At 33.9% G+C, this 18,249-nt stretch overlaps 1 protein-coding gene across 9 annotated transcripts in view; it reads right to left on the reverse strand.

Moving 5' to 3' along the window:
* Positions 1-18,249, reverse strand: part of FOXP2 (forkhead box P2) — a 538,178-nt gene that overhangs the window by 45,442 nt on the left and 474,487 nt on the right. For all 9 annotated transcript variants that reach the window (XM_089917495.1, XM_089917493.1, XM_089917494.1 and 6 more), the window contains 3 exons: positions 10,227-10,440; positions 8,341-8,445; positions 786-873 (listed from right to left, as the gene is read on the reverse strand). In XM_089917495.1, the coding sequence (XP_089773621.1) occupies positions 786-873; positions 8,341-8,445; positions 10,227-10,440 (407 nt within the window). The remainder of the gene's footprint in view (positions 1-785; positions 874-8,340; positions 8,446-10,226; positions 10,441-18,249) is intronic.

Below are 18,249 nucleotides of genomic sequence, written 5' to 3' on the forward strand. Positions count from 1 at the left end.
AATTTAAGACGTAGTAAAGTATGAAGACAAATAAATTGTATGTTTAATTAAATGAAACAAGGTATTGGTTTGATTGAGAAAAAATAATCTTAAGATGAAATGCTAGAGGAAGCCTTAGAGGGTTAGAAAAAATGTAGCAATAATCATATTGAGGGTGATATAATTGTTTTATGATCAGTTTTATGAGTTCTATTTATTTTTGGCCAAATTCTGTTTCAATATTAACAGTAATGTTTTTTAACTTAAGTTAGCAGCATTTGATACAATACACATATTACCATCTGTGATATTGTAAATGATGTGCCATTACTCCAAGTCTTAAGGATTCTTGCAAGATCTTTAATTAAAAATACACTAGAGGTAGAAAAGGAAAAGATTTTATTTAGAGTATTAAATTACAGGCATGATACTGTAAAGGCTTTTTGCTATAATATAAAATCTCATGGAAAAAAACAAGATTAGCTCATGTAAAAACTGTCTCTGCAATAAAATTATATCCAACTGGGGGGTTGGGGCTAACCTTTCGTAGGGAAACTTAGATTTGACTCCTTTGGGATAGCCAAATGTATATGATATAGTCTAAAGGTTATATTAAGTCTAAGTGGTAAGTACATTAAACTACAACAATCCACCCTGAATTATCAATCATTGCTATCACTATAAACAATCTAAAATTCCTTGTATTTCTATGAGTCATTGTGTTAAAAGACACAGGATCTGCCCAGTACTCAATTTAACGACCAGAAGTCAGAGAAAGGAGTCCATTAAGGAAGGCTTTGACAAACCTGTATTTCTAACTGCTGCACCACCTGCATTTGCACTCGACACTGGGCAGTGCTTCTGTCGTCCAATGCATGTTCGTTGTTAAGGTGCCTAAACAAACACAAAACACAAAACAGAATGTTAAGCCACGGCTATGTCAGTGGCATATGCTCCACTTAAAACCACTGAAGTTGTATTTCCTCCACAGTGGGAAAAAAGAACACTTTGAAATGATGCCAGAAAAGTTAAATAGGCTGATGTGTTTAGTGCAAATTATTTACGCAACATAAAGAGACCCTTCAAATAGTAGAAAATGTCATTGTCTCTAAGCATATCAGTTATTACAAAAAATATTTTCCCCAAACCATTTGCAGAATAATAGTAGAAATCACTAGATGAATTTCATATACTCATGCCATTTATTTTTAAAAAGGACACCTTATAAATACATGAATCAAAAGTAACTCTGAAGAGAACAAAGACAATTCTCTATTCCATTTTTGTTAAAACAGTTTGTGGTTCCTATGATGTTATTTAGTGAGCCATGTCTTATTTCACCAGGATGTGGTATGAATTATGTAAAGATGGCAAATTATCGTCCCATGGAAACATCAAATACTTATGAAGAATGATCACTTGTTATTACTAATAATTAAAGTGCATTGAAGATTCTGACAATCAGAAGTGTAAGATTGACATTTCATGTCTAGTGTCCTATTTGGGAGACATCTATTCTAATCTTTCAAAAAAGTAGGGAAAGATAAGACATTCTCATTATCTTACTCTAATCTTTATTATGTATTAGTCTATTATTATTTCATAATGTTTAAAAAGATCTCTTTAATGAGTGGTATGTTGATACATCAAAAGTAATTTAGTAGAGCAGCATCTCCAATGAACATGAACATATTCAATAATATGTACTTTGTAATATATCATTTATTTGCTGCCTCCTAAAATTAAGAAAGTCATCTTCAATTAATTTAATATCCTTTGGTGTGTCTATTTCACCAATGGGCAAACTAAGGCAGCAATTTAAGAGATGTTCTCATCAATGTATCTAAGAGAAATATTAAACCAAATATTTACAAAATTAAATAAGAATTTATATATTTCTCCATCTGGGCTCAAGTACCATTTAGAACGGTATAATAGTCTAAAAAGTTTAGTGCAGCCCTAATTTTACTAAAATTCAACAGAAATACTTTTGTGCCCATTCAAATGATTTACTTACGTTTCTTGAAGATAATGAAACAGAACAAATATATAGACAAACAAATATGTAACACATATAAAGAAGTAATTTACAAACATGTAGGTTTATTTGTTAGTAGATCTAGGTTCAGCAGGTAGAATTTGTGCGACTCTGCCCCATTCTTTGATAAATTAAATCAGTTTGTTTCAGTACCTCCTCACTGATCATGACAACAAAACCTCCATGTATCTTAGCACAACTGTCATTCTTGGTTGAAGAGAGACTGTGGACTAAAATAGCAGGGTGTATCAGGTCAAGTTTAAGGTGTGTGGTTATAGCGCAGGAAAGGCACTTGTACTCCACCTGCCTGCTCTTAGACTGGCTCTGTTGGCTTGGTTAAGAAACTAGCTGGAACGATACACACTACTATATATAAAATAGGTAATCAACAAGGACCTACTGTATAGCACAGGGAACTCTACTCAGTACTCTGTAATAACCTATATGGGAAGAGAATCTGAAAAAGAATGGATATAGGTATAACTGAATCACTTTGCTGTGCACCTGAAACTAACACGACATTGTAAATCACCTATACTCCACTATAAAATAAAAATTTAAAAAATGATTTTCATAATAAAAAATTAGATAAAATAAACTGTAACAAGAACTAAAATTCACTCATGCTTTCTGAAAAGGAGGCACAGAATGTTAGAGTAAACCACAGGTTAGCTTATGACATTAAGTGTCACTTATTCCTAACTAACAGGACATTTACAAATTGTTTTTCAGGTCCTCCCCCCATTTTAATGAACAATGAGTCCATTTTCTATCAGTGTATTGCAATAGTAGTTGTATTCCTAAGGCTTGATCTCTTGAGGAACACATGTATGTTTGTTCCACGGTCAGTCTAAATGCATATTTTTAAAAATGCTTCAGCTCTACACAAAGATTAGGGTGTAAATGGAGTAAGATAAGCAGAATACACAGCTCTGCAAGAAAAAGATATATTCAGTTTAACATGTTTATTTTTGCATGAAATTACTTTTTAAAAAGGTTTTTTGCACACTTGTTTACTTCTTAGGGATAGTAATTATCCTATACTTAAAGAACTAAAAAAAGTACAAAATGTTTGCATTATATACTGGGGTCTTAGAGACCTATTCAATTTATCTCTGCATCTTTTATTAGAATAGAGACTGTAGACTACAATAATAGCCAATGAGGTTTTGTCTTGATTGAATTTTTCAGTGGAACACAAAAGAACCTTGCCATTAAAATAGTCCTTTATTCTCCTGTATGAAGGGGAAAGGTTTTTAAAGTGTTGTGATGTTCAGTAATGAGCCTCTATCTAAATTATCATTGGTGACAAACTCACAAAGCACTTTTCGAGGACACATAGTTATGAAATGCCAGAGCTGCCACTTTCTTTCCTGTAATTATAGGCTAGCTTGCAGCCCTTCAATGATCATTTATAGAACAGCCTCCAGTGGATTACTGAGAACTTGAAAAACACATACATACCTCTGCCACATCTCCCTTCTCCTTTCCTTGCTATTGTTTACCAGTGATATGTAAAATAATAGTGCCTATTCATTCCCCCTACTTAATTATGCCAATCAAAGTACAGAAATAGTGTCCTGATATAAATACAATGCAATAAGACTAAATAAACAGGCTGCATATTAACAGTAAATTATGAATTTATGTATTTATGACTATTTTGTGCCCAAATTATTCTCTTTCATGTTTTTATAACTATCTCAGGTACTACATATTGCTGTTCAAAAATTCTCTATGATTTATAAATCAAGAATGAGATAATACTGAAAAATGAGAGGATTGGTAGATTTTCTCAGTCGGTGCCTAATTGCTGTTTCAAAATGCATATGCAAAGGGACATTTCATTAATCATTTAATCATGTCCCTTGCAGGAAGTTGGAACTAATGTTGCAAATACCCTTTTCATATGAATGCTCCATAATACTATCTTATGCATTTGATATATTGCCTATGTCATAAATTATAGCTGCTTCAAAAGGACCAAGTGGGGTTGTTATCCCTGAAGATGCTTGTTACAAAACCTTTATTAAGTTTCTTTTTTTACTTATTGCTAGTTCTATTTCACAGCTTCGTACTAGCCAACAATAATACTCTTTCTGATGGCAAAGGTCTGTAAATTACCCATGCAATCACTAACACCATTTCACAGGCCTGTTCTACTTCTACTGGTCTGCTAACAAGGCGATTACACACAAATTACTGAATGCCTATGAAATATTTAAATGCATTCTACTCTACTATGCATTAATAAGAGCAAAGCAAGCTCTGGAATTCTGGTTAGCTCCAGTCCCTAATGTCCCCTAATGAGCCTCTTACCGAGACTGCAGTTCAAACAGAGAGGTGAAGAAAAAATGCAAAGGGTGCCTTCAGAAAGGCAGCACTGAACAAACATTGTGTGAGCCAATTCTAATTTATGGGTCACTTTATAGGTATATTGATTTTTGTTTTCAAAATGGAATAAATGATGTGGTCAACTGACGTTCTTTCAAAACTGCATTGAATCTACGTGCTAGGTAAGGTAGTGCCCACTAGGAAAAAAGGTGTAAATAGGCAGTCAAATTCTTTCTAAAAACAATTAAGCAAGCGTTTCAGGAAGACAAAATGTAGGAAAGGATCTTTCCAATTTATTTAATGCACAGTTCTCTTTAATTAAGCTTTTAAGGTTATGAATGCATGTGGTAACTTCAATTATATACACCCCAGATTAGCAATTCTATTTTAACCTCTAGATGTTTTTTCAAATTCATTTAAAGTTACAGCATTTTATAAGCTAAAAAGGGATCAGATTTAAATCCAAGTATGTCAGAGACTGTTTTAACAAAATGTTTCCCTTGCATATCACTGGTGTTTGATTTATTTTGCATCAAGCTTTTTACGTTTAAACACTGACAGGAGTTTAAATACAAAATGTTAGCTGTCACTATTCATTTAGCTGATTATGTGAGATGCCTTAGTTTTGAGAGATGGGGGCACTGTCACCAAAAGAAACAACATTCTGACAAGTTCAAAGAACGCCTTCTTGAGGTCATAATTTTGTAGCCATGCTGCCTAGTCAAAGACAAAGAAATAGACAATACACACTAAGTAAGAGCATAATTTTTAGAGTAGTCAGCTGCAAGAAGAAAGATAACACATTTCCATTAAATATTGTTTCTACTACCTTTTCTATTGCTCTTTATACAATGTCAAACCTTAAAATTTTAGGCTTTGTAATAAACCTAATACATTTATGTTCGCCAACTAATTACTCCTTAATAGGCTGACATTTTATTGACACTAACCATTTTGCCATTCTTCAAAGAGTATTTCTATCTTTGTATCTCAGACCACGTTTTGTTTGCTGGCATCCGCACATGCAGGTTCAAGAACACTTGTCTGCCAAATTGAATGTTATGTTGTAAACCTTTTGGTTTAAGCTCTAAAAGTCAATCCATCTACATTCATGCTGACTTAGGGCCAATGGAATGATAATTAATTTTGCAGACAAACTACACTAAAATTTTGTTGGATATTATTACACTTTGACATTTATAAGACAGTAATGAAGAACTAGTATTAAATGCTTTTAGTGATCTAGTGAGATCTTCAATGAGTGGTCAGAAAAATGGTTAGCTTCTGTCAACACCTACTTTATAGTAATTCAAAAATTTTCCTAAACACGTTTTAGTCTAGACTTTCTTCTTATATATGTATATATGGCTAAGAATATATATGTTATTCATAAGCAACTGTCCTCTGGTGGATTTTCGTTTGGTGCTGGGCAAAAACAGAGGAATTCTGCCAGTTTATTTGGGGATATAATGTGAGAAATGGAATTTGGGGCTCAATATATTTTCTACTATCCTTTGCTATTAAACATATGTAGGGTAAATAGTAATAATGGATAGCTTCCTTTTATTTCAAACCAATGGATAAGCTGACTGATACAAAGTACAGCTCAAGCTGTACAATGTATTTCTAGTGCATTTTAGAAATAAAAATGCCACAATAATGTTTTCTCAAACACCTTTTATAGTAAACACTGGGTACAAAATTTCTGGAGCATGGATAAACAAAAAACCTGAGAGCTAAAAATCTTTCACAGCTTTTTGACTTGCCTGACATTTTTCCCCCCAAGACTCTCAATCCTCTCCATTATTACAAAAGAAAAGCAAAATCTTCTTTCCAAGAAAATCTGTATTAGTGGTGACGCCTTCTTCGATTCACTTTCCACATAGACACTAAATCAACATTTTTTTCTGAATAACTGAAATTAATTTAATAAAACATTATTTTATTTCTCTTCAAATTTCCCACACCTTTTTAAGAAAAAGACAATACTAGTATGGAAATATGTCTAATATTTCATTTCAGTACAGTACACTGGCATTAGTTCTATCAACAGAATTTATCACAGATCTTTGACTTACAGAATCTAAGCATATCATAACAAAAATGGACTAAAAAAAAGGCCTTAAAATCTACTGTCATTTGTTCTGTCATCCCTATAAAGTTAATGGGTTGGAAAAATGGTCAGTCTTTGGAAACAAAGTTGATATTTCATTGAAAGGAAATGCTTTTTTAATTGTAACTTCTTCAGGTTTTCAAAAATACTAACTTGAATATGAAAAAGACCCATGGAGGGTAAAATGAGAGTTCATATTTATAAGCTTGTTAGTAATAAAAATATGTATACAAATTTGAGATGAATAAAAATGCTCCTTTCCATGGGCCATAAAGGAAATCATACCAAAACAAAGACATGTATTTTTTTCTTAAAGCTTTATTTTGAATGTTGTCAAAAGCAACAACTTAGAGCAATAAAATATTTGGTGACTGAGCTAGTTCTATGGCTTAAATTGCCATACTGAAGAAACAGCAGCAACAGTCCTCTAAATGACCTTAATGATAAGGAATAATATAACATATTAATAAGGACTAATATATTCAAATGAAGAAATATGAAATTAGTTCTTTAAAGAATTATATTCTTATATCCTGTCTTTATTTTAGCAAATGTTATTTTTCTTAGACAGGAAAACTTTAGCAAAGTTACTTAACATTTTAAGAGCTCTCTTTGCTTAGAACGGTCAAATCAGTTTCCTATCCAACAAAATGGTAGCTCACAACTGTTCAGGAAAATAGGAGTGCAAATTTTCATTCAAGGCCATGTAGAAAAACCGTAATAATATAGGAAACATTTTTTTCTTTTAATTGGTCAGAAATAAAAATAGTTTAAAAAAATCCTTGTGGAAGTCTTACTGTAATTCAGTTATACAGTTATTATGATGCCAAGTACTTGTGCCTTGTTGTTAAGGTGCTTTTGCTCTATACTCTGTAGTCTACCATTTGTAAACACATCTTTTTGATGTTTCTGCCAACATCCTGGCAACAAAGCAGTGCAATTTCAAATGAGCTAATTAACTTAATTGTTGATGAAGCATGAAACAGTTCATTCACCCTGTTAGCTGCTCCATGACAACATAAGAGTCTCAGCCTGTGAAGTTACTCATCTCCATAAACCTATCTGTAGCTCTCTGTTTAGATCTCTTGTATACTGAAATTGTGCGTGGAAAATGTTTCATGAAAGATGCATATTCTCATTTGAAAAAGAACCTCTTGTGAATTAAAAAAAATAAATTATCACTGTATGAAGAAATTAAGGATACACAAAGTTGATTTTAAGCTAGAGAAGCCATATAATCTATCATACAAACATAGGGCCATGTAAGTTTCTTTATGATTCTCAGGGCAACAAGTAACAACACGGAGAAAATAACAACTATCTTAAAATTTTAGTTACTATTAACTTTCAGTTTTTTATTCTTGCTGTTAAATAAATACATTAAATATTATTTAAAGTAAGAAATATAAAGTCTACAATAAAAAATACACCTTTAAAATCTGTCTTTTGTTTAAATATATGTATGTGTGTATATATAATATATATTATATATATATACATATATATATATATAATATGACTTCTCACATAATGTTACTGGAAATTTTTCTTGAAACCTTGAAATTTAAGTGAATCCAACAAACACGTCTTCCAGTTATTAATGACACTGCTATAGTAAGGCTACTTCTTTTTTCATTCATTCAAACACTTTTATTGGATGATTTGTAAAATGTTCTCATGAAAAAGTAAAGAGGAAGAGTTAACCATCTTAGCCTGACTTTGCTAATCTACTTGTTGGAACACACAGAAAACTTACAGTGTGCCTTATGATGGACCTTCGCTTTCTTCCTTCAGCTTTTCTTTTGTTCATTTACAACTATCTGCTTAAAACTCCCATACAATCCACTCCCTCCCCTAAAAAAAGTAAAAAACCTACTTTAAAAACTGTCCAAAGTCTTCACAAATGCTTTCACAGCCTGGCCATTTGCAAACTCCATGGCCGTAGAGAGTGTGAGAGGCCCCAGTCTCCTCATGTGATGAGCTGCAGCAAAAGAACATGGCATCAGATTGATCTCAAAAAGCCATAATCGTTGCAGGCTGCTAGCGCCTGTCAGGTTACGATCAGTGACAAACAGGTCAAAACAGGTCAATTCAGCTCAGAGCAGTCAGAAAAATTTAATCGTTCTATTGAATAGTTCAACTGCCAAGGCTAGATGATGTTCCAATTAGAGGAGAAATAGAGCCAAAGATGACTGTTAATAAACGATGAAAAACTAAGAGGACTGTATAATATCATATGCTAATCCTGCCATATGACCTTAACGTAACATTTACCTCTAAATAAAAATATATATATTCATATGTGGTCAAGTGAAAAAACCCTGTGTTTTTAAGAAAGTAATAGGAAAATCACCATAAGATTTTCGAAATGTTCTTTTTAGGGAAGATATGGACCTTTAGAATCATTTACATTGTTTAATATTTATGTGCGAACCATATATGTTTCTGCTAGTTACAGCTGATTTAAAAATTCTACTTTGGAACGGTATTCATTAGCTATCTCTTTCTATAATTATCCAAGACTTTTGATAAGTGAGTATTATATCAGATAGATCCTAGAGACATCAACCAACTTCTGAACTATATAATCATCAAATTACTCTCAATTAATACAACAGCGTGAAAGCATTCAAAGGCATACCATTTTATAATAATGAAAGCTAACAAGAAAAAAATTTTATGATACTTCTAGGAAGACAAAAAACATCACCAAACTATAGCATTATATCTTAAACTGTACTGTAATTATATGTACGTTTCTTTGAAAAAATATTTGCTTAGGGGAAAGGGTTTGTGGCAGCTAGACAGGTATTCACATACATAACAGAACACTATTAATCCACTCCACTTAAATATGAATTTTACAGCTATATATCACATGAGACTAAGCCATTCTGTTAAGAAGTCCTACACTTCTGCTTCATCTTTTAAAAAGTTAGTTTTCATATTGAGCAATATTTTAGCTTCTATAGTTTATGTAAATTACATTAAAGGACCTGATTAGATAACGATATGCCTGCATAAATAGAACTAAATGGACAGAAAAGTACATGGGTGATCCTTTTACAAAGGCAGTTTTTACACAACTAAAATAAAACAGTAAGTTGAAAAATTACCTAATATAATGTACTCAGTGTTGGTAACTGAAATCAAATAATTTTTCTTTATGAGTATTGAGGCAAATTTATTCAGAAAGTTACCACCGTAATTTCATTTTTATTATATATTTATAATTCCATCATGCCACAACAATAAAAAAGGCAAACCAGATCTTCTATCTTCTGGTTTATTATACCTGTGTTTATATGTTTATGTATATCTATTCTCTGATTTGTAAGCACATGTTTGTAACATATATAAGGGGGATATATATGCATCTTTAATTATTTGAAACTGGTTAAGTTTTAAAATGGTAAAAATGTTCTCATTTCAGCAATCAGGTTAATCACAACATTTTAGCCATAAAAATATATTGACACAATAATTCTGCATGCACTTATTAATAAATAACTTTCTTCAGTAAATTCCCCACTCTATCCATTAAACTGCTGGTATCTGAACTGCTTTTTTTCCTAATGAAAATGATATAAATACAAATAATCTAAAGGTTTCTATCTATTTAATTAGTTGTTCTACACATTCTGCCCCTGTTAAGTACAAATCATTATTTTTAGTTTCACAAATGGTGAAAGTAAAGTTTGGTGATATGTAACAGAATGTATCTCCTGAGATACGTAACAGAATGTATCTCCTGAGATTTACCTGTCTCGCCTTGCATTCAGAACTGAAGACTGTCCATTCACCATGGAGTGATGGGTTATTGGTGGTGACGCTTTGGAAGCGGTGGGGGAGGTAGTCGAGGAGGAATTGTTAGTAGTGAGGTCTAGCCCTCCATGCTTAATGCCGTTGTCTTCCATACTGTGAACTCCAGTCACTTCTTTCCATAACTGCTGAATCTCAGCAGGACTTAAGCCAGCTATAAAGTGAAAGAAAGCCCCACTAATATAACAAAGTAAATTTCATATAATGAGCTTAGTATTATCACTGGATTAAGGCCAACCACAAAAGTGATGTTACCAGAATTATTAATATATGATAATAAACCACTTTATACCATCAGCACTATCGTTTCCTCTTCAATAATCAGTTATTTGTTAAAGACTACCAATTCAAGAGCAGTACTAGAAATAATAGTATTGGGAATAATATCAAGGATCAGTAGAAAAAAAACACAGCAAGTTCCATTTGAAAATTAAACTATTCAACTTTTAACCTTTTAACTAACTTTATTCAAGCTTTTGCTTATTGCTAGTATGAAGTTTTTATCAGTGAGGAACTGAAAGAACATTTGGAAATAACACATATCAAAAGAAATGAAAAAAGAAGTAAGGTGGGAAACACAAATGTCAGGGGAAAACAGCAAACACTCAAGTCAAAAGAAAAATAGATTTGACAATTATCTAGTTATTTTGATCTTTCTCAGAATGGCCAAGGAAATAACTGAATTTCATTTTGAGGTCCTGAATAAGCCAATATTCTAACTTACATGGATCAATTAAGCAGATAATATCTAAATTTCTCCTTCATTTTATGACTGATAGAATAAATCAACTACTCATTTTAAACAAATTCCTGGCTCAGATTATGCAAATTTACCTGACTTATGATGAATGAAAATAGAAAAGCTAGGTACAATACTTTAGCTTTTCACTGTAATTTTGAAATAAGGAATTGAGAGACTGTTATTTACAGTATTTGACTTACAAAACATTACTTATATATGCCAATTTCTGTGCCTTCATATATTGTTTATATACCTTATGCTCCTTAATCCTTACTACAGTCCAATGGAGCTGACACTTTTATTGTAACCAATTTATTTACAGATAAGGAAGCAAAGAGGGAGAGAGGTTCAAAAATATATCTAAGGTCACAAAGCTTATGTGTGATAAAGCTGGGATTTCAATCCAGGCAGTCTGACTTGAATGCCTTTGCTCCTAAAATATTTTATTAAAAATATGAAAACTGCTGAATAAAGATATACAGGAGGAAATGTACTTGTAATTATAATTGCTATCATTTATTGAGCACCTACTATATTCTGGCGCTTTACATTCATAATCTAAATTAACCTCACCTGACATTAGGAATCATTACATTTTATTGATGAGGGCATGGAGGCTCAGAAAGATTAAATATCTTTCCCCAGTCACTAAGCTCATAACCAGTGGACAGAATTCCAACATGATGCCCTGTGGGTCCAAAATCTATGTTTTTTATTACTGTGTTCATCTACAATATCTGATATAAGGATGAAAATGCTAATCAAACTTCCCCTGCCCCTCCCCCCCACATCAGATGCTCTAGTGATGCTGATCAGTTGAGAGCTGCGTGCGAGTGAAGTGGCTTGGAATAGGCAGGGGAGACTGGGGAAAGATAACAGAGTACGATGGTGAGGAGAGCTCTCTCACCCCTACCCCTGCAAGTGGAAAAAATCATTGATCTAGACATAGTGGTAAGTAGCCCAGAGCAACAGAAGAATTCTCACTGTTCCAAACATAACTTCTGGTCAAATTATTCGTCACAGTGGAAACCTTAAACCGCTATGCCTATCGCAATTTCAAACAGACAGTGTTACTGAAAGCTACCATTCTGGTGATTCTGGCTCCTCAAGATTTTAAGACATGGCCTGAGACTAAAGACAAGACAGGGTAACTCAGATTCCCAAAGTTATTAAAAGCTGTTTTTTCTAAAAAGAAGAGGATGGGTTAATAAAGAAAGGTATTTCTGTTACATAGGAAATAATTTCTATATAAAGATCGCTTTAATTCTAGCTTTAACCTGGGATACTGAAACTTTTCTGACCATGACTTTTTGTTACCTGGCTGCATGTGCTACGTGTCCTAACAGCAAAACTCCACGAGTAAATCCTTTTCTGTGAGAGCATCAACACATCCTCTGCATCAGAACTCTGCTGCCTCTCTGCTCCACCGTCAGCTCTTGCCTGGGCCACTGCTACAGCTTCCTGACTGTCTTCCTGTTTTCACCTTGGCTTTGGCTAATTTACTTTTCATCTATCAGCCCAAAGTTATCTCTCTAAAGGTAAATGAGGCCATGGCACTTCCCCAGCAAACCCTCCAATGGCTTTTCAGCCTCCAATGGCTTTGAACTTAGAGACAAAAAAAAACAACAAAACTTACCATGGCCCATGAGGTGCTGGCAGTTATCATTTGGTTCCGGCCTGTCTCTCTGACCTCATCCATCGCTGTCTCTCTCCGTTTCATTCTGTTATACTAGCCTTCTGCTCTTTCTCGAATGCATCAAACATTTGCTCCCTTTCGAGCTTCCCTCTGGCGGCCCTCACAGCCTAGGCCCCTCTGGTTGCCAATCTTCTCACGAGTTCTTCCCTCCCTTCTCTCAGGTGGTTCAAGGGTCACCTCCTGTGAGAGGTCTCTGTCCACACTTATCAACCATTGCCCCTCCCCACCTGCCTTTTATCGTGCCCTTCCACCTCACCCTACTTTATTTTTCTTTAGGGCATTTATCGGCCCCTAAACTATATTATTTATTTGCTTTACAGTCTCCCTCCACCATTTTCTAAGAGCAGGGATTTCTTATTTTACTGGTAGACCCCCCAGTGCCTAGAACAGTGCCTGGTATGTGCTCAAGAAATAGTTGTTGATTTAATTGATTAAAACGGGTTCATACAGTTCTCGAAGACATATCGGTTTGCACACGGAAGTTCTGTGACTCTTAAAGGTCACACTATTTATAACCGTTGCTCTCCTATAAGGCCAATGTCTAAAGAATTATAAATGGTGCTAGTTGATTCTAACAGGCTGAGTGGCTAATAACATTTTATATTTTGGCTAAAGACTCTTAGACGTTTTTTGAAACTATACCAGTTAAAGATGTTATTAATAATTTAGGTTTTGGATTTTATTAGTAATTTAGTTAACCTAAGTATCCACTTCCCTTCTAAAAGTAGAAATCCATTATACTATTCATTTGCCTTGAAAATTAGTGGTATCACCATGATATCACAATGATAGGGTGACAAACAGTAGGCACATAAACATTTGATAAATAAATAAACTGCTCATCATCCAAATAACGATCCTTAATTAAAAGAATATTTTAAAAATATTAAATATTTATATATTTTAAATATTTAATTTTAACTATTTTAAATAAGGGACAGAGAAAAAATAATGTCAAAAAGGGATTCCTGTTAGTGAAACTAGCTCCCCAAAGCATCTACATATTAGAATCACTTGGGGATCTTTTAAAATTTCCAGTGCCGTGACCATAGCCCCAACAAATCAAATCACAATTTCTAGTAGCTTTTGAAGCTCCACAGATGATTCCAATGTACAAATAATTTGGGGGGAATTTTTTTTTAAGTAAACTATTACATTGCCCATGAGACAAAGTTTTCGCATCAACTTGCTTAGCTATTTTCTATGGATACAAAACTATTTATGAAAATGAAACAACTAGCCAATCCATTTTGCAGCATTTTGCAAGTTTGGGGAGTTTTTTATGTTTTGATGTTAGGCAAGAAGTAATTTACTTTTTCAGGCAGTAACTGTGTTCTATGGAACAGTACTCTCGAAATGCTGTTAGTCTAAGATATCTCAGAAGTCTGTTGTTTCCATCTTGGAGACCCGTGGTTCATGTTAGCAAGTAAAACAGTTCTGAGATATCTGTCTAGTAACAAAGAAAACTTGAGTCTCTTTCTTTAACTCAGTGTTTTGCAAATATGTTTGAAGGAAAAAAATTAACTCAACAAATTCTTTTTACAATTACACTAATTTATTTCAGTTTTAAATACCAGGTATAGGCTTAGGATTCAAGTGATCTCCAACCCAGGCCCCTTCCCTGAATTGCAGGCTGCCTATCTGGCATCTCCACATAGCCCTAACCAATTCTCAATTCTTACATGTCCAAAACTAAGCTCCTGTTTATACAGCTCCTCTGACCCCAACTCATTCCTCTAGCAGGTTTCTTTGTCCGTTTTATTTAACAGATACTTATATAGTGCTTCTCATACGCCAGTTACTTTTCCAAAGGCTTCATACATAATAACTAATGTAATGCCCAAACCTCTATTATTGTTTTTATTATTACCATCACTATTTTCATTTTAGAGATGAGGACACTGAGGCACAGAAAAGCTAAGTAACTTTTGCTCAAGAGCTAATACATGGCCGAGTTCCCCCCACATTTTCAGGTCATTACTCACACAGCCCCTTCCCAGGACTCCTTCCCTGGCTACCTTGTCTACAAGTTCAACTCCTCCCATCTCCTGTGGTTGCTTAATTTTTTCCTATCCTTGCTTTAAAATTTTTCTCCTTAGCAGTTACCACTATATATTTTACTTGACTTATTTGTTGTCTGTCTTCTACAGTCTGTCTTATTACATTTTTTACACTAAAATGTAAGTTTTATGATGGCAGAGTTTGCTGTCTGTTTTCATCATGGCTTTATTCCCAGTGCCTATATGAGTGCCTGCCGTGAGTAAACACTCAATGAATATTACTTAATAGAGCTGTTCAGGGACTTCCCTGGTGGCTCAGTGGTTAAGAATCCGCCTGCCAACGCAGGAGACATGGGTCTGAGCCCTGGTCCAGGAAGATCCCACATGCAGTGGAGCAACTAAGCCCGTGCGCCACAACTACTGAGCCTGTGCTCTAGAGCCCGTGAGCCACAACTACTGAGCCCGCATGCCACAACTACTGAAGCCTGCACACCTGGAGCCCATGCTCCGCAGTGAGAAAGCCACCGCAATGAGAAGCCCGCGCACCGCAATGAGGAGTAGCCCCGGCTTGCCACAACTAGAGCAAAGCCCACACGCAGCAAGGAAGCCCCAACACAGCCATAAATAAATAAATAAATAAAAGAGCTGTTCAGTGGACCAGAACACTAGTGTAGTGGCAAGCACAATCCGGGAATCAGTGGACTAGAGTATCACAGAATAATAGTCAACTTAAAATCTTAAGTGAAGATTATTCATTTTTCCTTTAAAACATATTTCAAGGAAATATACATACAATACCACTGCTGAAAAGTTTTATAATTTCATAATTTAAAAATTCCGTGCCCACAAAAAATTGAGAAACCCTATTCTACTTTTGTATGGTGACTTGGGCTTCACTCACTGCCAGGAATACAAATAAGCATTAAAAAGTTTCTTTTTCCAGGGCTTCCCTGGTGGCGGAGTGGTTGAGAGTCCGCCTGCCGATGCAGAGGACACGGGTTCGTGCCCCGGTCTGGGAAGATCCCACATGCCGCGGAGCGGCTGGGCCCGTGAGCCATGGCCGCTGAGCCTGCGCGTCCAGAGCCTGTGCTCCGCAACGGGAGAGGCCACAACAGTGAGAAGCCCACGTTACCGCAAAAAAAAAAAAAAAAAAAAGTTTCTTTTTCCAGGAGTTGAGAGAATAAAAAGAAGAATTCCTAATCGCATATAATATGACAGATAAAGCAATTAAATAACAATTCTTTATTTCTAGAGTTAGAGTTTGCAGAGTACTGGGTGCCAAGCACTGTGCTAAGAATTAATGAAAATTTTATCATTCATATCTAGATTATACATTCTTGGGGCATACAAGGGGTAAAAGTTTCATGTGTTGGTAAAAATTACATGAGCATCTTTTTCACACTCAGAAATAAACGATTCTTTCCACGTCCTTTTATTTTTTACATCCAGTAATTACTTTTTAATATTAAATAAATAATTTTAATATAGTATGATATAAAGTCAGTCTACTGTGAATTTTTAATTAATTTATTTTCTAGGGTTATTTACAATTAAAAGTAATAAAAGTGAATTTTGGTAAAAGTATTTGTATTATTCACATATTTTATTGAATGATTTGATATTCAATACTTGAAATTATTGAAATATTATCATTAATTTTCACTTTTCACCTTAAATTTTACATTTTGAAAAACTAGTATACATGCATGGCCAAAATAATTGAATCACAGAGAAGGGTATGCATTGTAAAATTAAATTTCCCTACCAGCCCTGTCCTCTGGGTCCCCAGTACCTCTCCAGTGGCAACCATTATTCCAGTTTCTGAGCTACCTTCAGGAAGCCAAGTGTTCATTTATAATTTGCCAAACCTAACATCTTATTGATCTGTATTTGACTAGGGGCTTACTATAACCTGTACGTAAAATGCCCATCTTTAAAATGTACTTTCAATGACAGGTGTACCTAATACACATTTCGTCCAAATGCTGAATTACAAGAAGTAAAAATAGCTATTTGGCTGAAACTGAGACCAAAGGCAAATATCTCCACCAAGGAAAGAATTTCTGGGATACAGGAATATATCTGATATAAAAAAATTCCTGCTATGATTTTACTATGAAAATTTTTACAGGCTACATTTTTACAGTTTGATATTCTATTACAAAAACAATGATTTCTTACTTTTCTTGATCATGACATTTTAATGTGGCAAAGTTGATGTTTTCCTTTTAAGTCTTCCCTCAACACATAAAGAATTGACAAATAGAACTTTTTTTTTAAGACAGATGGCCTAAATGGCATTAAACCATTTTAATATACGCATGTTAGTATACTAAACAATTCTACAACAATTAGAATTATGATATAATTTAATCTCCCTCTTCTTATCTCATTTAAATTTTCTCAACAACTAACTCAACATATTTTTAATATCTCCCTATGTATTTATTTATCCTTAAGTTAGTTTTTATGCGTAACAGCATTCACAAGTAACTTTGCAAAGTTTTATTCCGACTATAATAAATGTACCTTCAAACTTCAGCTCATTGATGTTGTTTTCAGCATGTAAAACCCCAAAGGAGATTTTCCTAAATTACGAATAGAAGATTTACTGGTATTTGAAAGGGAATACTAAAATGGTAACAATAATTCTGCATGACGTACATTGTTCTTAGTGCTGGTGCTGTTACCCTGATTAGATATATGTTCTATGTAAGCCCATGATCACAGATTAAGCAAAAAAATCAAGGATGCCTGAGTGGTGCTGAAGTAGCCATTTGGCTATTTAGATTTCCATAAGCAAAGCGTGAAGTCCAAGCCAAAGAGCTGACTTTGGCTGAATACTGATGCCAAAGAAAAACTTCAGCACAGTCCTAGCTCAGCATGAAGGACATTATAATAATTTATTTTAAAAGATATCATTTTCTTTATTGTTCAACAGATTCCAAGCTCATCTAGTTCTACAAGGTGTTAGTTTAAAACAGGACTGGCTGGTTATCTAGCATTCCCTGTTTGGTCTTTCAGATTGGTAATGAAAATGGTTGTTTTAGATAGCTTCTACAAATTCAAAAATATTTTAAAAGTTGTAATTAAACATATATACACATATACAAATATATATGTGTGTGTGTATATATATATCCCTATAATAATACTAAACCTATGAATATATTGTGTATTGGGATACACTGACTTCTATCTTATATCAAAAACATATCAAAGTTTAAAGCGCATGTCACAATAATTTCCTATTTTTTAACCTGTAGACAGTGGTACTGAGTCACGAAAATATGTCACTAATTAATTACTAGTTGATATTTAAAGTACACATTGTATCAAATAGCTTTATAATCAGTATTTTATTCAAGATTGATTTACAAATCCATCCTTTTTTGACTTCTGTATACCTACAGTCACCCTATATACATACTTAGAGATCGTAATTTAATTGCCCATTTCACATTAAAATCCAATATTATAGTAATGTTCATGATGACTTGAAATGCTCAATATTTAAAATGCCTT

Source organism: Delphinapterus leucas, chromosome 9 (genome assembly GCF_059928025.1).
Source record: "Delphinapterus leucas isolate spDelLeu-1000000601 "Yukka" chromosome 9, BTC_Dleu_Yukka2, whole genome shotgun sequence".
NCBI classification, from domain to species: domain Eukaryota; kingdom Metazoa; phylum Chordata; class Mammalia; order Artiodactyla; family Monodontidae; genus Delphinapterus; species Delphinapterus leucas.